The sequence below is a fragment of the Erpetoichthys calabaricus genome, chromosome 18, assembly GCF_900747795.2.
Source record: "Erpetoichthys calabaricus chromosome 18, fErpCal1.3, whole genome shotgun sequence".
In the NCBI taxonomy this organism is placed as follows: domain Eukaryota; kingdom Metazoa; phylum Chordata; class Cladistia; order Polypteriformes; family Polypteridae; genus Erpetoichthys; species Erpetoichthys calabaricus.
In genome coordinates this window covers 23,890,326-23,913,096 of record NC_041411.2, presented here as the reverse complement: position 1 = coordinate 23,913,096, position 22,771 = coordinate 23,890,326, and the positions used below count along the sequence as shown (strand labels likewise).

The following is a 22,771-nucleotide window of genomic DNA, read 5'->3' as shown; positions in this document are numbered from 1 at the left end:
CTTCATGTGTTTCCACATGCAAATAAACAATTATTGCCCAGATAATTAACTTTAAAATAATTTCCTTAGGTGGCCTATATATAAGATACAGTCAAAATATACTAAATATTGGGGACTGCATAGAAAAGATAACAGTAAATATGAATGTTTATGAAATATTGGTGCACAAGTTTTGAATGGTTTACCAGGTAGCCAGCAGATGGGAGAAAGTATATACTGCCTGATTACAGAGTTAAAATATTGTTATCAGTGTATAAACCTAAAATTTGTGTAAAACTTTCATTACCTATCATCTTTCTTTTTAAGCTGTACACATTTAACTGCCATATAATTATTGATGCATGTAATACTCTCAGCTAAAAATATTGTGAATTTGAAATTTAAAATGCATAAACTCCATAATGTACTCATACACACAGTACTGACACATAACACAACATGGTGCATTCTCTCCACGATTATCCAGCATTAAATGGTACTCTGCCAAATGATGCTAATCCACCTTTTACATCTGAAAGTCAACAAATGTCCTCCATGCAAAGGTTTGTTGATTTTGTTTTATATTGTATTTTGTATACCAATGAGTCTATGCATGTGTCGATGTTTTTGTGTCTGTATTTGAGTGTGTACAATTCTCCTAGCATGTGAATGAGAAATGTTTCTTACAAAAAACTAAAATGAACAAATTAAAATTATATAAACATACTGCAAACTGAAAGAAGGCAAAAAAAATATCACAAAACAAGAATAAATAAATGTATTAGTGGAAGTTCACTTCTCATCCTGTGGGATTTCAGGTGGGTTCTACCACTAATACAGAAGCTGTTGTACTGATTAATGGCTTTAATACCTGAAGTACTGCTTCCTGCCTTTGTGTTGTGATGACATGTTCTCTCTGTTCATGACAACTACATATAAAAGGCTTATGTTGAAGACCAGCACATCACTTTCTTAGAGCTGGGCCAGACCTTATAATGTGCATAATTCTGTATGCCTGTGACCCTGCTGAGTTTTGTTTTGCTTCTTATCTTTAACTTTTTCAGCGGAACAAATATTTAACTTTTTCACAAATGTTGGAAGAATGTTGCATAATTTAGGGTCCCTACACTAAGCGGATTTACTACTGGCGTTGTTTATAACAAAGCTGCACATTTTAAGATAGCAGGATGTATTTGACCAAAGTAAGATATCTGATACTTGGTCTAACCCCAGCTACCCATTTTGTCTGAATGTTGCCCCAGCCCCTTGCTGTCTAACATGAATTAGGTTGCAATCACATGAAGGGAAAGACACAGGTTATGAAAGTGGGAGCCTAACTAGTGGCCTTAACTGTAACATTGTGCATCTTGGCCCTGCAAAGACTTGTGCTCTAATTGTTCTAAGTTTTGTGATTTTTTTTCCCCTTTGCTTGTTTTTCCTGATTTTAATATATTGTCTCATGCTTTTGATTGTGATTATTTGTTTTGTTTGTTTGCTGCTTGTTTTTTCATTATTGTTTTTGAATTATGGATTTGTACAAGATACCAACATTTTATTATTCACTTAATTATGCCTGTTTCATTGTTGACTCATACTGGGTACACACATCTGGTCATGCTTCACAGAACGCTATGGTATGGTCAGACATGTTGACTTTTCCTCTAGAAAGGCTGCAGCTCGAAAGCTATGTAGTTTGAGTACTGATATAAACCTATTAAATAAAACTGCTTTGCAGTTTAATATCACAGAGTCCAGATATGAAAAGTTAAAGAATGCTAGTTGAATAAACCAGATGACATACATGATTTGTTTTGTCAGTGGAAAAGATTTCAATTCTTGATGAGATTAAAATGCACACAACACACACTTTAGTCACCTAGCATCAGGAGAGTGGAACAAAACAGCCAAACAGATGGAAGCAATTCAGGGACCTATGGGAGGAGTACTGACAATAGCTTGGAGGAAAGGCAAAAAAAATAAAAATTGACAGCTCAGAATCTTAAATGCTAAATATTCAAATGACATTTAGCGCTAAAAATACAGGAACTGCTCCATGGCAATCTATCAAAAAAAGTTTGTTAATGTATGCATAACATGTGTGTATAACCCGGATAAATGATATGTTTCAGTCAAGCATCTATTAGTATTTGACAGAATTAATCAGGCTATGTTATTAAAGTAATACTCAGCCCAAAAATATGTGTGTGTATGTGTGTTATGCCATGTAGTTTGTTGTGATGGCAGAGAATAACTTTTAATCTTAATGTTTTCATGCAGAATGGAAAGAACAAAGTTTATGATGTAATAGAACCCAAAGTTGCCTACTGCTGTACAACAGCAAATAATGTGAAAAATGCCCATGCAAAAAGCAAAAATAAAATCTCATATTGCATGCGTCAGTTATCACGTTCAATGCTCAAAATGTGCAAAACGCATTCATTTTTGCTAAACTATTGTTAAACACATACTTGGGGGAAAGTCATGCACATCATAAATAGGAAATACATTTACATAATACTGCACTTTGAATTGAAGAGCCACCACTCCCCTCATTCATTGGTCAAGAGTCCTATCTTCAATTCAGCACTCCTCCTTTTTATAGCATCGCCCTCACTTAGTTGTGTCTACACATTCAATCCTGAACGTTTTATTAAAATGTGATCTGAATCACCATTACCCTCAATCTAGGCTCACTACATATTAATTTGACAATCTAACCATTCATCTTCTCAAGTCTTATAGTCATCTTTTTGCACCTAACACTACAGTGCTCTGATTGAGTCAGTTCAGTGTATCTGAGCTTGTAACTCCCTCAGGCTTAAAATAAGATCACTTTTGTCCCATCTCAATTTGCCTTTTTTCTGTCTACAACACTTTGTTTCCTCTCAAGTAATCCAACAATGAAATGAAAAACATCTGTTTGAAACTGAATTCCAACTTTTGTAATATAAATGAGCTTCCTCTATAAAACAATAACCTAACACACTTTATTTTATATACCACCTTTTCACCATACCCATGCATTTTATATAGAGTATAATTATTAACTTATTTCTGCAGTAAATTTGCATTATATAGATTATATAACTTGATAATAGGGTAGTGGGTTGTACTGAACATGCATTTTATGGTTTCTCTATTAGATATTTAGCTGCTATGGCACACCAATTGTGTACAAATTTGTCTCATGATTATCTGTGCGATTTCTTTTTTTTCTGTGAATCTCTAGCACTTTGTAGAACTTGCTTTAGGTTCCTTCTCTCTCTCTCTCTGTCTCTGGTGTGGTGCCTTTAGGGTTTTCAGTCTAGAGGCAATCACTGCTGGGGACAAAGGCCCTACATGATCCTTGACCTTCAAACACTAGCATGCCAGGTGCTCTGCTACTGGTAGTGTGGTTTTCCCTATCTCCTTTCCCTCTTTCAACAAAGTATTCCAGTGGACACAATCCTGCTAGAACTTTACAATCTCAGTAACATAAACCATCTTTTGTTGAAGAGTGGTATATAGACAGCATTACTACTTACTGCAGTTCTCATCACTCCAATCCTACTTAATCACTCTCTAGTCTTGTTGAAGCCCAGTATTAGCGTGTTTCAGCTTTTGTTCTCTCTTTACTGTAGCTTTGCAATGCACCCATTGGGTAAACTTGAATACAACACATGAATTGTAGCAGGACTTAGAATATCCATTAAACTTTTAGTCTGTTGAACTCTTTCTCATAGGTGGGGGTTGATTTGATTCAAACCTAGTTTTGTAAAATTTGACTTGCTTGTATGGAATGTTATTTGATTTTAATAAATTCAATAAAATGTTAAAAAAGAATATCCATTAGACAAATGTGTAATTCAGAGAGGAAACCCTTTGCATGAAAATTTGAAGTAACATACATTTATATTATAAGAATACAAAAATCTTGTGGTCCATCTTTATACCTGAAGGTAATACTGTCACTGTAATGTTCAGTCACTTTAGTATCTGTTGACTGCACCATTTTCCTAAGGGTCCTCAAGAATTATGGCAAACTGGTGAGAAACTTCTATTAAAGAAAGTACGCGCTTCTCTCAAGATCTTTGCCACCCCACTTATGCAATATCCCTAAAGGCTGTGCATTTGTCAACACTTAACAAACGTTTGTTGAGACACCTAATTCAGCAACATAACATATACTGAAGATTCAGTGGGTGAAGCACAGACCAACTACATTATACGAAAACTTGAGAGTCACATTTCTAAAGCTGTATTTAAGATTAACTGCTTTTTATAAAGTTTTTAACACAGTGCAAAAATGTTTGATATTTTTCACTTTGATCCCTATAATATATGTTTGTGATTGCTTTGCTTTTCAGTGACTGGCCCTGGAGTATTTCATGGAAGTAAAATTGGAGACACCTTTTTTATTTATAAAGTCAGTTTCTATGTATTTTTATTGCTGTTGAAAATGCACTTTGTCATTTATTTTAGTACCTCATCCCCAAGATACTGCAATTTTGGCTATCCAGCAAGACTAACTAATGGACTACAATAAAATTGCTGCTGTTGGAAGTGTAGACACATACCCAAAATCAGAACCACCTAACTATTCAGTAGGCAGGATGGTAACAGTTTATTTTTTTCCCCACATAAACCTTAAAATTCTACCTACTTCAAAGTTATACTTCTAACAGGTCTGGGAATTTGCCCCTACTACACTTCTTTACCATTCTTCTAAGGTGAACTACAGAGTTAGTACGGATACCTTAGACAAACATAGCTAGAGGTAGAAGACTTGTCTCTCCCAAACTGCACCAAACCTTTACATGCAGTTTTAGCTTATGCATTTATTCAAAGCCACTAAGAATACATAGTACAATTGTTTCCATATTTTACTTGCCTTGCGCCCTGTGTTGGCTGGGATTGGCTCCAGCAGAACCCCATGACCCTGTAATTAGGATATAGCGGGTTGGATAATGGATGGATGGATGTAAGGCATACTGAATAAAGTGAAAAGTGTTAGTGTTGAGGATCTGACATAGCTTCCTTCTGCTTTACAGGTAATTATTTACTTGGCATGTATACTCCCAATTTTTTATCTTTTAATGAAGTATAAAGAAACAACCAAGTTAAATTTGCCACCATTTTTTGAGGGACAAATGATACATGCAGAGAAGAGGCAGGTTTTGTTATGTTTATTGATGGTGAGGACAGAAAAAAAATAAGATGTTGTACACTGCTGATTTGTGAATTTATGCTGCTGCTAGAAAAGAAGTTATACAGCCCTGATTCATGCAATATATGGTATGCTGAATATTAATAACATACTAATGATTATGTAAAAAGTGTAATTATAAATATATTGTATTGGTGTATGCAGATGAGAGCTGTGGTGTTGATATCAAATAGGCATACTCTTTAATCAGTTTTACTCTTTTTTTTATTATTGGTTTTAAATAGTGTAACTTTGGTTAATATAATGAATTGATTTATAATAATTTGTTTAATACATGTTCAGTAACCTTAGCGACTATTGATTGGATTGTCTTCATTAAGGTTTTAAAAAATTACTGTAACCTGACTGGAAACATGCAACATTTTTTTAAACTTTCACTTCTGAGTGTAACCTCATTGCAAAGGAAAGCTGCAGTTCTTCTTGTTGTATACCATCTTTGGGGTACTGAAAGATTTTGTAGAACTTAAGACCTTAACCTCCTTAGCGTTAGACTCGAACATCAGTTGGGCTGTGAAAACTGTGTTGAAAGCTTTAGTCCTAATGTGTTACTCAGGCAACTGTATAGACACATCTCACATAAGCATTAGATTCAAGGATTACTCAGGCTGTAAAAGTACAAACAGCATTAGTCCCGAGAATTACTGTAGCAACAGTATAGGCGTGTCTTAAGTACGCATCAAGTCCGAATGTTACCTGTGCAACAGTGTAGATGCATCTTCTCCTACACTCATAATGGCTTGTCGTAAGAAACGTTTTTCAGCAGCCCAGGTATTGCACGCTCTTGACAGTGATATGAGCTGTGATGTTGAGGGGCCTCTCATCAGCAATAATGACAACGTGAATCTGTCCTCATTCAGTGAAACTGAAGTGAAACCAAAAAGGGATTCTGAAAGTGATGCTTACATTTGGGTTTTTGTTGACCTTGCTGCAAATAAACCAGCACCACCTCGTTTTGATTTTATGGGGCAGACAGGAATAAAACTGAACGTTGACAGCCAAGATCCATTTACTTGAAATTATTTCTTGATGATGACGTAATTGAAAGAATTGTTGTTGAGATGAACCGTTATGCTGAACAGAGTTGGCTAGATGACAGTGTACACCTAAGCAGTTTTCCTGTACAAAGATATACCACACCAAAAACACATTTTCACAGTATATACGGTATTAGCATCATCATTAGTATTATTAATTTCATATTATTATTATTCATCATCATTATTATTATTTGTGTGATTATTGTACTTTTTATACTTCTGACTTTGTACTTTTAATGTTTTGCATGTTTTACAGTAGAAAGAGGAGATTTAATAAAAATGTAATTTTTCAAGCCAAAAAATGCAATGTTTTTTACATTTTTTTAAAAGAAAAAAAAAGAGGATGCTAGAAAGTTGTATTTGGGGTTAGGAAGTCGGCGATTGTTCAAGTAAAACTTTTGTGACACTTTATCATGTCAGTCGCTACAGTATCAAAGAAAAGATAGAAAAGATTGCATTACCACAAACAAAAGGTGAGTAATCATCAGAACCAGGTGTAATTGAAAAAATAGCAGGACAAATCGAGGTCAGAAATAAAAATCAAAGAGTAGACAACAAAGTCTTTTCGCATTTGCATCATTCAATGCACAAAACGTGGATTTACACAATAATGGATCATACGCTATGAGAATCTGTGGTCCCAAAACAGTTAAAGCAACAACAAGTTAAATTTCAAAGAATACACAATTCGGTCAGGTGTATATTGATGATTACAGAGAAGCGATGCAAATTTTAACAAGCAAAAAGACAGGTAATGTATATATTCCGCGGATAACATTACACACCAAAGGAGATTGTGATATGTCATTAGTATTAAAATGTTCACAGAGTACCGTGAGAATAGCTTTTGCTATGACAATCAGTAAATCACAGGGACAAACATTAGAAAAAGTCGGATTATTTATTAGAGAAACAGAAACAATATTCACTTACGGGCAGTTATACGTTGCATTGTCACAATGTGTCTCCAAAAAATATTGTTTTTAATGAAGCTTTAAAGTAAAAGTGCAAATAATGAAATTGAAACAATTCCAAAGAAAAAAAAAAATTAAAATTGTATATCCGATTAACCAACACAGGGGTTGGCGAGCGAAGCCCCCTAGTTTCTATTAAAAATATGAACATTTCTAGGTGATTTCAAACTTTTTAACATTGGTGTATGTGTAAAGGGGTAACAGGTTTCATTAGCATTGATTAAGTTCAAGGATCCAGTGTTCCAGTGTATGTATGGAACCTGCATGCTATGCCTCTGTCTCCATATAAATATAAAAGCACACTACCTCAGATACCTAAAATGACAATCAGGTGCAGATTGTGTACATGAGTAGCAGATTATAAGAGAGGAACTTGGATAATCCTGTTTTATTTAAACCTTAGACATTTAGTTTGGTTTGCTCTTTGCTGTTGAAGTGTGTGTTATCACCATGCTTAAATGGAGAGAGTTCTCTGAGGCCTTTACAAAGAAGATTATAGATGACTTTGGGCCGGGGAAGGGATTTTTAAAGATCCCCAACAACTAGAAAGTAACCGTTTCTCAGTGTGAAACACAATTTTACAGAAAACTCTATTCCTTTGCACTTAAACAGGTTATCAATAGTAATAATGGGAATTTTGAATATGTATGTCCACCTGCTTTGCACATGTATGATGCTGGGATAAGTTCCAGCTTCCCTGCAACCCTTCTGAACATAAAGCAGGTTTAGAAGTTGGATGAATAGATGGATTAGTAATGAGTTGTGTTTTACTTCAGCTTAGTACAAAAAGCAATGATATTTTACAGGCTGCATGCAATGAATTAAATGTTTGAAGTACTTAAATACTAAAACACATACACGGCATACTGAAATACAACCCCCCCTCCCACCACCTCCTTCAGCTTACAGCCCAGAAATTGAATTAAGCGGTTTTTGAGAATGAATATAAAAAAGTAATGGAATATAAATCTGTGTTTAATGGAACCTATCTGTAACATACCAATGAACAGATTTTTCTGTTTTATGAGGACAGTAATATGTGCCATGAAATTTTCAGTACAACATCACACCATGGTGTGAGTCAAATTAATGGTCATGTCTAGATGCTTCTTAGCAAGAAATTTACAGCATAAAACATACAAATTCACAACCTTATCAATTTCTTTACCTGTTACAGGTCTATTACAGCCAAGTCAATGTTTATTGTGTATGAGATTTAAAATATCAACATATGTTTTAACATATGTTTTATGAATTGTGGCAAGTTGGATACGGCTTTTTGTCTTGGGTCAAAGAATCCAACTCCTCCTGTATTTCTCACTACCTCCCTGGTAGCTGGGCTCAAGGTCTATAGCATACCTGATCATATGGTTAAAGATGCAGCTAAATTCTCCTAGCATTATTAGTTTGTGTTTGTGATGCAAATCTCATTCTAATATAATTATTTCAAGGATGAACAGTGCATACAACAAGAAACAGATTTTGTCTACAAAGAATGCACTTACCATCAAACAAAGTCTGAGTTCGCCCTTGAATGGTGAGGTTTTTGTGAGTAGCCTGAAGGAGATAGTACTCGCCTTTTCCATTGAATGTGAAATTGGAACCATCAAATGTTACAAAATGGGGATCTCCAAAGACAGTTCCTGCAATATCAGATATCAAAATTAAAACAATAGTTACTTAGCACAGAGAGTACATGCATCAGAAAACTGATGCAGGCATCTTAGACATATTTAACTCCTACAGCTGTCTACTGCTGCCTAGTGGTTGCTTTTCTTGATTTTTTGATACTTTAGTCACTTTCAGAAGTTCCATTCCACATTTTTTTCTTTTGAAATAAAGTCCCCACACTTCATAATATTTCTGTTGACAAAATGATTGCTAAGCACTTACCCACTCTAGGAGGCTTGTATGTCCTACAGTCACTTGACGGCCGATGTAGGAAGTATAAGTGACAGTTGTTAGACCACAGGCAGCAGTAGTAAAAACTGATGACATCGTAGAGCCAGTGGGACACCCCTGGAATTCGAGGAGGCTTTTTGAAAGGTGGTGAACCCCAGTCATGGCCTCTGTCAGGTGTGCTTCCTCCAATGGAATCTGCTGTCAATACCTGTGCTCCAGAAGCATCATAGCAGCACTGCTGTCCCGCTGCATACTTAGGGCTTGAAAGAAACAAAATGGTTTAGTGAAGTGTATGATTTATTCAGAACACCATCCATCATAATAAGAGTGAGCTATATAGAAAAGGAAGAAACTAAACATTTAGACTAACCAAATGAATGATAGGCTATTTATTTAGTTTTGTGGCTCCAAACCTGATGAACTCTGTAATAAGGTCTGTTGTAGGACTCTATCAGTTGTAGAATTTAAGGTTTGTCAGGTTTTGCAACCAGTTCATTTTTTTACACTGTTACTCTACTTACTGTTTTTTCTGATTAGAATTATTCTGTCATCTTTCCTGTTTTTGCAAAACAGCCTCCTTGTTATGACATCACTGAAGGGGCCATTGTACGTCTGGATGCTTATTTATAATATGTTTACTTACTTATAAATATGTTCCCAGGATTAAGAGACTTTAATAGCCACTGATAGACTTTATGAGAGTAAACATAAATACAGAAAAAGAAAGAAGAAAACTCAGACAGGTCTATAAAGGTGCCATACATAAACACTATCACCCACCTGGCTTGGATAGCTCTTACACAGTGTACTGCTCCTGGGTGGTATGTACACACACTGCCCTTTTCAATGTCACATCCATAGTCTGTCTGCAAAGTGACAACAAATACAGAAATAATTACTCCACAGAATTACTCAGTATTCCAGTGTAACAGGCAGAACGTACAGTCAGGTGGCCAGTTCTTCCAGCAGATGACAGAGATTTTAGGTAAGCAGCACAATTTGCAGGTCTGATTCCAGAGATTTTCAGCCTTTGGTTAATTTACTAATTTTCCATCAGTTTCCGATGGAGAATATAGTACAAACAGATCGAGCAGGAAATTCCAGGCACTATGGCAAGCTGAGAAATTCAGTTCTTTCAATTAGTGCTACATGTTTTCTTGAGTGTCCCGGTAAAGTTCCTATGAGACGTTCCCTGTAGCATTTCCGTTAAACACTCAAATCCCTCAACCATTCTCTCTTTATGCATATGGCCAGTGGCTCTGCTAAAATGTTCTACTGGATTGTCAAGCTCGTCATTCTGCAGTGAAAAATTAGACCAGCAACTTTATCCAAGAACCTCATTTTAGTCACTTGTACCTGTCACTTTAGTCAATATGTGAATGTGGCAGTGTATAGTATAAAGCAGGAAATCGACTTTGCTTTACTTCATCACAAATGTCTTGTAAAAATGCCAGTAGGACTGCCACCACTAAACTAATTCATATACTGTACGAATCTCATGATCACCCCTGCTCCCTTTAGTGGAAAAAGCCATGAGGTCCTTCAACATCTCTACCTTCACAGCTGCCATCTGACACCTGTAAACCATAAATGTTTTTTTTCCCTAACAGAGTAACTTGACCTCCTATTTTTTTTATCCTGTTACTCAAGAAATTACAGTATTAATAAGGCGTAGGGGACAATATCATGTCAAAATAGTAAGAATGTAGCCTTCCAGCCCCTGAAGTATCTGCTGTATCTAAGAAGGCAGAAAATTTTAAGTAGTTGCTGTGTATATACACACACAAACAACTATTTTTTTTTTCTGTGCAGCTGAAAGTTGCACTCATGTGACCCTGTCCTGCGGCAAACCGACAATGCCATTTAACAAACATGGCATCTTCATGCACATTCTTTTGGCTGAGCTATATGGGCCACCAGGTGCTCACCAGTGAATATAATCCTCAATATGGTCTCCAGGAATGGGTCCTAAATACAATATAAGGTGGAGCACAAGGCAAAGTCTAAAATAACATCCCATATCTTAAAAACAGTTAATCTGAAAAATGGATTTTATACTTATAAAAATAACTTGTGTATCAAGATTAACTCTCTGTGGCATTGTAACCCCAAGACTTTTTTTTGTTGTTTTTTTTTTTAAACATGCATGGCTGAACATCTGTCTGTAGCGCTTGAGAATGAACAGCAAGAACACATTCACGGCCTGGTACATGGCTGGTAAGGAAGAATTCATCATGGAAAATTAAAAATAAAAGTTGAGATCTAACTGATATTGCCACAACCAGTGAATATGTAACAGTAATGAAAGAAAAAAGTTTATCAGCAAAACTGAAGACAAAAGAAGCAGCATATGGTGTTATAAAATACAACAGGCACAGCCAATATAAGTAGCTGCCCATATACAAATGAATCCTTTACTGGCAAAGAATGCTACAATGCCAAATAAAATAACAAATACATTTAAGAACAAATGGTGCAAAAGAACATGCAAATGCAACTCAATATGAGCAAATGTATACGTCAGTCAACTCCTTTTATATTATTGTTCACTGAAATCCATGTCACATGTCAGCTGAATGATGCCTTATACAAATATAGTTTGGGAATCAGTATCTAACATAACTGAGTTGACGTGATGAATCGTGTAGTGGAGAAATAGGTTGTGTTGGACTGAGCAAGTGGACTTGTTAAAGGACAATGATTAGGTGAAACAGTGTATTCAGAGAGTGACAGTGGACAGCAAGACAACAAAGAGACTAAAAAAATGGGATGGAGGCCATAGTGGATGAAATAAGAATTGGTCTTAACACTAATAACAACATGAAATGAGGAAAATGTAGGAAGGTAATGTTGGGGAAACCAGCCTGCTTATGCAGGCCTACAAATCAGTCATCGCACAGGTTTGTGTACTGTATGTTCTGTGTCTTTTATAGGTTAACTTGATTTTTAAGACATTTGCTTGATGTATATTTTAAAATGTTACAAAACACTAGGACTTATTTTTTTGTCTGTGGTAAGTATGCAATGCTATATAATGCTCACCACAAGGATATTGGAGAAAAGAAGTATTACAGTAAACTCAACAAAGGTCACAAAACCAAAATAAATACCCTTGTGAGTCACTCTAGCCACACTGAAAAGTGGACTAGCATACATTGGGAGACCTGCTTCTTAACACTAGGATTCCTGAAACCTACAAAAAAAACTTGTAATCCTGGCCCACCTTAAATCCCTTTGCACCTCTCCATAAGCGTCTTTTGTTTTGTAAATGTATCGATCACCACAAGCAGAAAGCAGCCTGCTGTCCCATCCCCCACCTTGATGGAGCTCAAGCCCGTGCAAAATGTTCTTCCAGCTCAAACCAAGGCTCCTTATTATCTGCGTGTGAGATCTGGAGTTGTATAGGGTAAATTATACAGTATATCATTATTTGGAATACATGCATTTCATGTGTGTTCCGTGTCTACAAAGATCTGGGTAAGTGTAGGATGAATGGAAATGCGAGAAATGTAAGAACTGCTGAACACATACCTAAAGCAGAAACTAATGACGTGAAGTGTATAATATGTGAAGACTTTAGTCCAAATATCAAATAAATGTGTGCTTTTATTCAAGAATATAACCAAAGAAAAAAAAAGCTTTCAGTTTACATGTGGCTGTCAATGAGTTAAAAACTCAAGCTTAAATGTCAATCGACATTTGAGTACGCAAGCAATTCGCCATGCTAGTGTTAATAAACCAACTACATTCTACATCTGTCTTTACCTTCAAAAGTTATCTCTTCCACATAGCAGGTGTCAAAACCGATTTTGTTCATGTATAATTTTTTGGAGGGCATCTATTACTATTTGTGTTTTTGATTATTTTTATCATTTTTTTGGGTGATATCATGTCATTTTTATGTCTTATTTTTCTTTTTCTTTTTGTGGACACTACCATCTTGCCTTTCATTGGCACCTCTGTGTTGTTCATGGCAAAGATAGCCTTTGCTACTCACATGTGTTGGTGACACAGAGCATGTAACATCATTATGTTGCCAATATAAAAGAAGACAGCACACCATGTAAGAGGTCCACACTTTGAGAAATATTAGAAAAGATCATCAGACACTTTAAAATCAATATGAGAATTTTGTTTAGTTTTAACCTCATTTTGATAATAGTTTTCAGAGTGTCTTGGTTTAGTTTACTAATGACTCTAGATTTTCTGTGTACCAACCCGTTGGTAGGTCTCTGAATTTCATTTTTTTTTTATGTCCCCAAAAACAAGTTAAATCTCTGCCGCTCAAATATCCAACCAATCCATTTGGACCTTCTTTTGTCCAATATGAACTGTTTCCTGTATCTCTGTTCTCTTAATTATTTTCACTTGGCTGGAGGTTTCTGGTGGTGATTTCATTGTTAGAGGTTGTCCTCAGTTTACAGCCCCAAGTAGCACAGCCTCCTGGGGGTACCGCACATTTGATCCCCAAATGCTGCACTCTCAGTATAGGCCTGATCTATATGAAACAGGTTATTGCATCACTACCAACTCTCCACTCAGACAGCAGAGCATTCTGTCTTTATTGGTATGAAACTCAGTAATAGGCCTTTCTTCAAGTTAATGAAAGCCCACTGTCTAAATTTCATTCAAGCCTATTTTATAATTCAGCATCATTTCACAAGAATAACTTTTTAAAGACATCATTTTATTGCCTGGACTTATCTATAGCCACATAGAACTTCTTCATATATATATATATATATATATATATATATATATATATATATATATATATATATATATATATATATGATATAATGCCAGACTCTTCACAGTGATCACTGTTTAGAGTGTTTGGGGGCAGCCAAGAATGAAACAAGTTTAAAGGTGAACTCTTAAAAGTACTCCAACTAGCTAGAGACAGAAAGTGCCAAAATATCAAACCAAATCAACAACCCAAAAATCAAAGGTAGAATTTGATAAGCAAGCTCTTACTCCTTAATCTTGTTTAGTCAGTTGTATATTCTTTTTCAGATGGAGCCTTTTCTTTAAGATATTTAAAGGTTGGATGTCCTAGACCAGGGGTAGGCAACGTCGGTCCTGGTGAGCCGCAGTATGTGCAGGTTTTTGTTCCAACCCAGTTCCTTAACGAGAACTCAATTATTGCTGATGAAGCACATATTGCTTAAGTGACATTTTGATGCTTCATTTTAGTGGTCTCGCTTGTTAAGGTTCTCCAACCTTAATTGCTTATTTCAATCTTAAAGTTAAGGTTCTCCAACCTTAATTGCTTATTTCAATCTTAAACTGCTGCATTCAGTGTTTTAATTGCTCCTTATTAGCAATAAGATGTAAAAGACAAAGCAGCCAGCAGTTCTCCAGCTAGCTTTTTTCCAATTACATCTGTGTGTGTTCATCATGTACTGTTTGATTTAATAAAACACTTAATAGAAAAATGTGACAGACTGAAAATGATCTGTTTTAGGCTTCATATCATTTGGATGATATCCTTGGAAAGGAAAAAAATCTACGATATAAGAGCCTTACATTGCACAGACTAACAAGCCATAAAATTAAATAAGGTCTGAGATTGGCAATGATTGGTTTCTAATTAAGCAATTGGGTTGGATGAAAACCTGTAGCCACTGCGGCTCACCAGGACCGACGTTGCCTACCCCTGTCCTAGACAGCATAATGGCATCCTAAACAGCTGTAATACAATGATGCCAAGTGTTGTGAATGTCAGAATCACATAACTTTCAATTAGAGTTGTTGCTATAAACAACATGATGGTGTCCGTGGCAAACAGACTACAAAACAGAAGCACCTCAGTTACCAGGATGATGTCACAAAAACAGCATGGAAATAAGAAATACTTAAAAATTTAATTTTTCATGCAAAAAAATCTATAGGAATCTAGGCCTAGAAACAATTTTAGGCTGTCCCATTTTCTAAATTTCTTAAAAATTTACTTGTAAATTCTACTACTAGAGTGTTTTAAAATGGTTGCAAGCTAAGCATGGAGAGATCTGAAGTCAATTAAGTAAAAATATTTTACCTTACTAATATTAGGCCTCCTCATATGCCATATTCATAATTATACTTACATGAAACCTGCCTGTATCAGCCCGGGCCTGGGCAAGTGTACATGGACAGTCAATAATCTCGGATAGAAAGTTTGGGAGTTTCTCCTCAGCTTTGTGCCAACTGTTACACTTCTCCTGAGCCCAAGCAGCAGAATTCTTCCTAAATATTTCCTCCAAATGCCAAGCTAGAGCATGAACTGGGGACCAAATGGCAGTGACATCCCTGAGTGAAGCAAACAGTCAGATGTGAATTAAGGCTTATGTGGCAGATAGGCACTGGTGGTGGCCAGTAACTGTGAAAAATATAATAAAAATGAATGTTAAACAGAAAAGGAATGGATTTTGATTGATCCAGCTATAAAAAATGAGTAGAAACACAAATGTATATGACTGGTTAGGGATCATGTCTAGCAAATAACAGCAAATGAAAAACAAAATTTTCAGTTTTGGAGGAGGTTGGCCAGTTGGGTTTGGTCTGCTGTTCCAAATCTTGTAAACATATATTTGCACATTGGTGATGTAAAACACCTAAACAGTTTCCCATTTTGAGAATGAGTCTATTTCCCTTAAATGTAAAGTGTCCATCAAGTCTGCCAGAAAATAAATAGTATCTGAGGACAGCAACATATAGTTAACCAATGTATTTTCTAAGGTCCCATATTCAACTGAGAGTCCGTACCTGTCTTACACAAGCTGCTGTTGCAGTAGCCTGTAGCTTCCTCTGATCTGAATTGAAAAAGATTGTTCCACAAAAATAAAGGATAGCTAAAAAGCAGAATATTAATTGATTTGCATAATATGCTGTATTTTTTCCATATATACTTCGTACTAACTGTGTTACCCAGCTTCGCATGGGATACTTCATAAGACAATGGGCCTCAGTTATAGTGCTGTCGGTTAATCAATTGTATTAGAAGTACTATATAACTAACTAAGTACTTTTCTGTATACAATATTTGTAGGTTTGTTTTTTTAATCATCTACAAAAGGTTAATATTATTGGCAGGCAGGGTGGTTTAGTGATTAAGGCTTTGGATCTAGGACCTCAGACTCAGAGATTGTGAGTTCAAATTCTGGGACGGACACTGTGTGACCATGAACAAGTCACTTCACCCGTCTGTACTCAAACTGGAAAACCAAAAGAAATGAAACTGATCGTATCTCAAATGCTGTAAGTCACCTTGGATAAAGGCATCGGTAAAATAGTAATCGATAATATTATAAGGTCACTGACACCACTTACTGTTGAACATTCTATACACAATTGTTGATAAATAAATCCTTCCTGCATTAGATCATTTAGTCCTTTGGTCATTGCAAAACATAATTTTACAGGAAACTATTTTTTGAAGGGCTAATTTAACATTACCAATTAACACAGCATGAATGACTTTGGGATGCGAGAAGAAACTAGAACACAGAGAATAACTGGGTCAGGATTTGAATCAATACTTGGATTTGTTAGGGAACAACAGTGCTAATCATTGATTAATACATTATAGCTTTGATTATTACAAATAAAGCAAAAGTCCATTTAGAATATTTTTGTATGTTATAAAAACAATATACTTGCATAACAGAAATGTTATATTTAAAATGTAGACATCTTTGTTTCAGTTTATACAATGCACATCAATATGGCTTGCATAAAATTACTATACAACACATATTAAGTATTTTGTTGAGATTTTTCTTGTTACAGAGCAAATGAGCACCCTTTTAATTAACTTTGCTGTGTTTCTGTTACTGCGCAACCTTTATTGTATTTAGTGGCTTTCATAATGGACATCAACATTTTTACATAGTAGTGTGACTACTTAGAATAAATGTGCTTCAAGTAAAGAGACTGTTTAAGTACTGAACCTTAAGTCTTGTGGTTGTCACTAAAGCATCTTATATTTTAGACCACAGTTTCTATATAATAAACACAGTGCTGGTATTAAAATTAAAAACAATGTTGAATCTACCTCTCTCCATCTTCTGCTTTACTGGGGCTGAGCCTTAACACTCCAACTTCAAAGTCTGAGGAAACCTTGGCAGGTTGTGGGAAGAAAGTGAAGGAGGCATTGTTGGGGACAGCTTTTCGTAAGCTGTATAAATATTTCCATTCTGGAATCCAGTTATCTGAGTAGGGATGACCTTCACATCAGGGACACAACATGGAAACATTTATCGGTCATTTTGAGTATACAGTTTTAATGTGTGTAATTCAAAGACATAAATTTTTAAATTTGCAATTATAACAAGCAAAAACTGATGCTGCTTGGAATTATAAATGTATGCATAGCTATAAAGTAAAACCGATTAGGCAAGGAGTTTTTTCACAGACACTAATCAAACATCTGGTAATTAATAATACACTATCTGAAACATCTGTGACTGAACTGGATCACCCTTGCTTAAATGTTAATATATTAATGCATACAGGACCTGGTATTATTGAACACATTTGACTTCACGTAACATGCTAGGCCAAAACATTTCACCAGAACCACATTTATGAAGAGTGACTAGGCTGATTCCAGGCTACAGGGGAAGAATTATGAGGAAAGACTAAAAGAGTCATTTAAGCAAAAAAAGACTAAGATGAGACATGATTGAAGTGTTCAAAATTATTAAGGGAATTGGATTGAGACTGTGACTTTAAAATGAGTTCAACAAGAACACAGGGACACAGTTGGAAACTTCTTAAAGGTAAATTTTGCACAAACATTAGAACGTTTTTCATTACAAAGAGAACCATAGACTCTTGGAACATGTTACCAAGTAGTGTGGTAGACAATAGGACTTCAGCGACCTTGAAACTTTTTAAACTAAACTTGATCTTTTTTAGAAGTAGAAAGTGGATAGGACTGTGGAGCTTTATTAGGTTGAATGGCCTATTCTCGTGTAGACTGTTCTGATGTTCTAATGAGCACAATAATTGTCAGGTTCTGGAATTCTGCACAAGGGATCATTAACAAAGAACTAAGAGAAGAACTTGAGAGCTCCCGCCTTGCTCATGAAGGTGGAAAGCACTGTGTTTTTAATCAAAGTATCCTAAATACAATCAATTGAGATGAGTTTTGGTCCTTGACATCCAGATAAAAATCACACACACATGACTCTGCATACACTGAGGATGGCATTTTTTTATTGGGAGAAATACTAGAAAATATGATAAAGGTGAACACAAAATTATTAAGTGGTGATTAAAATTGAACAGTGTCTTCTGTGAATGTGAGTGCATCCAAACAAAGCTGAGATACAAAAAAGAAACCAGAAAAATGTGCTATGAAAACTACAAAATATTTAAAAAGGAGAAGTGGTAGTGTATTAAATTAACAAAGTAAAGTGCTCTGTTTACTGAGCCAGAATCTAAATACACTAAGCTATGCAAACATGTACTGTAAGCCATGTACATTTTTCAATAGCATACTTGTAGATAGCTAGATAGATAGATAGATAGATAGATAGATAGATAGATAGATAGATAGATAGATAGATAGATAGATAGATAGATAGATAGATAGATCTTTATTGTCATTGTCACTTTTACCAAGGAACAACGAAATTGAAGGTGCAATCGACTCAGTGTGAGGAATAAGAGTTAAAAAGACAAAAAGACAAGAAGAGAGAAAATAATAACAAACCTAATAGTAATAAATATACAAATTGCACTGGTTGACTTAAGGTCTATATTGCACATTGGTAGAATAATATGGAGCAGTTTTATTCTGAGTTCAGGGCCATGATTGCTTTCGGATAAAAGCTGTTTTTAAGGCGGTTTGTCCTAGTTTTCATAGCTCTGTATCTCTTGCCCGATGGCAAAAGCTGGAAGAGGCAATGACCGGGATGTGATGAATCCTGTGAAATGTCAATTGCTTTTTTGCGGCATCGGGACGTGTAGATTTGTTCCAGAGTGGGGAGGGTACAACCAATTGTTCTCTCCTCTGTCCTGACGACCCTGTGAAGCACTTTCTTTTCTGAAAGAAAGACTAGACTAACTGGCACTCTAAATAGGCCCATTGTAGATGTGTGCATGAGTGTAGCTTCCAGGTTTCTCTGCTGACATGGACCTAAATTGTCAGAGATTTTATTACAACCAACCAAGCATTAATTAGATAAATGAAAATGAGCAAATCAAATAGAGCTCCATGTAAAAGTCAACATGGGTCAGCATCCCTGTGCCACACTTTCAGTATCTCATTAAATCCATGCCCTAATGAATTCTGGTTGTTCTGAAAGCAAACAGGGGAATGAATTGCTGTTTGATAGATGTACCAAATAAAGTTGTCACACAGTATATGGGCATATCTGTGCAGAATTTCCAGTGTTGCATCCTGCCTTGTACCCATTGCTAGCTGGACAGGCTACCAACCCTAAAAACCAATTAAGCACATTCAACAATGGATGGGTGGATAGATGGATTGTATATAATGTCATTCAAGTGAACATCATACTAAGGTCACAGCAAGGAAAATGACTGCCTTAAGTCTTACACATGACATGTATACGTACCTTTTTCCCTGTAACCCCAGAGTTCCACATTCAGAGACGATTCCATGATGAATGATGAATTCCATTTTAAGGTGAGGGATCCTCCTGTACCAGGAGTCCCATAGTACTGCCATTTTGTTGAATTTTCAAGTATGCTTTTAAATTGAGAGTTCACTTTACTATGATGAACTATTGGAAACAAAGAGAAATAAGTATTGGGAGGTTATAGAAAAATAAATAATTTATTTTATAAGTAAACGTTGAAGTGTGTAAACCAGTACTAATTTTAAAGGCCAAGTTATATTAAGTTTTTTATTACTTTTGTCAATAAAATTATTTACTTTCCTATATTTAAAGTATCCTGTTTTTGCCATGCTTTACTAAAAAATTATCTGTTTGTTGTATTAATTTCTTCAGAGAGTCATCTGCCATTTCTAAAACTTAAACTGGTTCCCAATCTTAATTCAAATATAGTGTCTTAGGAAGCTTGAGTTGATATTAATATCCCAGTCAGTAAAACATACCCAATTGTTCCAATTTCTGTTGTATTTAACCATTTTAAAACTATCTGAGTATACAATGTGAAGGATGAGTTGTTTGGGTGTACAACTGCACATTATGTTTTATGGTGCAAGACCAGAGACAGGTTGTAGATTAATGATAATAATAATAATACATTTTATTTATATAGTGCCTTTCTTACCCTGACATACTATATGATTGCCAGTTCATACTGCCCTTAGGATTAGTTCATTACTGGGTCCTAAAAACCTTTACAGGACAGTGCTTCAGTGAGTACAGATCCAAGAACATTTTTGTGAACAAGCACTTGACTGACAGAAGAAAGTTAGATGAAACAGAGAAAGTTGGAAGTACAGACAGAAATTACTTTAAAAATAGTACACAAAGTTAGGCCAATGAACAAGTTACCCTGCCAGATGAACAGGACACAGAACCTGCTTCTTTGCTTGTTTTCTGCTGTGTGCAGTCTCCAAACAGCCGTTTACTCATAAGTATATTATTATTTTGCTTATGTTCCCTCAGTGTCCATATGGGTTTCCTGCAGGTGCTTCAGTTTTCTCCCACTGTTCAAAATATGCAGGTAAGCTGGACTGGTGATACTAAATTGGCCCCTGGTATGGGTGTGTGTGTATGTGTGTGTGTATGTGTTTTCACCCTTTGAACTGGCACCTGTCCAGGTTTTTGTTCATGCCTTGTACCTGATGCTTGATGGAATAGGCTCCAGCTTCCCTGCAACCTTGCTGTGTATAAGTGGGTTTGAAAGATGGAGGATGGATGGATTATTTCACTTAATTTGGCCTTTAGCATAATTTTGGGTTTGGTCATGGCTCAAGATCGCCCCCGTGTGTTTACAATAGATATTAAACATAAACGTTTTCTGTAAGTTTGTTTTCTCCTAAAAAATGCCTTTTTCTGTTTTTGTCAGATATAACTTACCAATACTTTTCTTGTTATATACAGTATATATATATATATATATATTATATATATAAATTAAAAGTAACAGTACCTGCTAACCAGGATCCACTCCTGTTATATGTTGTACCATCGGAGGAAACTTCAAAAGGAATCCAGCCAGTTTCATACAATAATGGAGAAATGCAGTGGCCTTTGCCTTCCTGGTCTACATAGCCAGTTGTTATAATTTCAGAGTTAAACCTAAAATGCACATTTATGAAGAAAGCAGACATAAGAAATTAGATATGTTATGTACAAACACTTTACCATGTACCATATACAGTAGCTTGAATTAAATGCTAAGCTAAATCCATCATATCTGTCACTGGGGGGTCTTGTCCAATGTTCCCTCTAAGGAGTAGCATATAGTGAGCAAAAAACATTGTTTATGAGCGACATTTTGTTTAAGCCAAAAATTTATGAGCACCAACTCCGACGGTCGGAGTGAGCAATCGTGCGATAAGTACGAGCGACGCCGTCGGAATGAGTGATCGTGCGGGAAGTATGAGTGACGCTCTGAATTCGTGTGAGCGATCGCTCACGTGCTTAGCTTAGAGGGAACATTGGTCTTGTCTTGGTTTTTGCTTCTCTGGCTTGAATTTAAAAGCATGCCTTTTCTAATTATTCAAGATTATTTCCCAACATTGTACAACAAAGAAACAAACAAGGAACCATTTAGACATGCGGCATATAGATGCCCATACCTCTCCTATTTACAAAAACGACAGAAATAGTGCCTATTTGGTAAAGTCATATGTGCTTTTGAAAGGAAGGTCTGACATTTGCAAGTGTACTGACTCAGCTGCAATATTTCACATTTCAAGGTGACGTGAGACCTGTCAAGAACATGTGCACCATGGAATGATGATGTGGTCAGAACAGGCTGGAATGCAGAGAAAATTCTGATGAGTACTAATACAGACAGTGGACAAAGGTTAGTGTGCAGAATATGTGTGTACCTCAGAAAAAGCATTCAACTATCCAAAGTCATGTTGGCATTTTGACAGGTGACTCTAAATTGCCTCAGTGCCTCATACACCAGACCTATTACTGCCACTACAGTAAACTGTTGATTTAGAAAATAGATGAATGATAGGAGTGTGTCCAGAACAGGAAAAAATTGGTGTTTGCTTGTCTGCTCATTTGTAAAAGCATTATGAAAACTAAGAAAAGGAATGTCCGTCCAATATATAATACACTTGCTGGTGTGAATGAGAATCCAAGTACATAAGTGCAGTGCAGTGCAGTTCTTTTTATTTGTATTGTTTCCTTCAGCTGTCAACTTTCTGTACTAGCCTACGATAAATGTAACATCAAAGGGAGTCAAAATTGATCTCAACACCCCAGTCAATGAAACTCCACAAATCCAACCTGATTGTTCACGTTAGGTTTTGGGTCATAATCTGGATATTTTCTTTAGCAACTCTGGCCCCAAAACAACCACTGAGTGGGATTCATTCATTTTCTAAACCAGCCTAATACCATACAGAGACATTGGATCTGTTCATAATGTGTTGCAGGTCACACTCACACTTACACACACCCCACATTCAGAACAAATTGATTTCCCAGTAGAGTAACACAAGGATACAATAGACGGCAAAACCCTGATACTGCACATAGTAGTCAAAAAATCTGGTGTGGACT

The 22,771-nt window shown here is 35.9% G+C and overlaps 1 protein-coding gene across 1 annotated transcript in view; it reads right to left on the bottom strand.

The window, feature by feature from the left end:
* susd2 (sushi domain containing 2) overlaps positions 1-22,771 on the bottom strand; it is a 58,565-nt gene that overhangs the window by 34,141 nt on the left and 1,653 nt on the right. The window contains exons 3-9 of the mRNA XM_028824100.2: positions 21,177-21,325; positions 19,667-19,834; positions 17,134-17,305; positions 15,188-15,389; positions 9,879-9,964; positions 9,090-9,358; positions 8,702-8,839 (exon numbers count right to left, since the gene is read on the bottom strand). Coding sequence (XP_028679933.2) covers positions 8,702-8,839; positions 9,090-9,358; positions 9,879-9,964; positions 15,188-15,389; positions 17,134-17,305; positions 19,667-19,834; positions 21,177-21,325 — 1,184 coding nt within the window. The remainder of the gene's footprint in view (positions 1-8,701; positions 8,840-9,089; positions 9,359-9,878; positions 9,965-15,187; positions 15,390-17,133; positions 17,306-19,666; positions 19,835-21,176; positions 21,326-22,771) is intronic.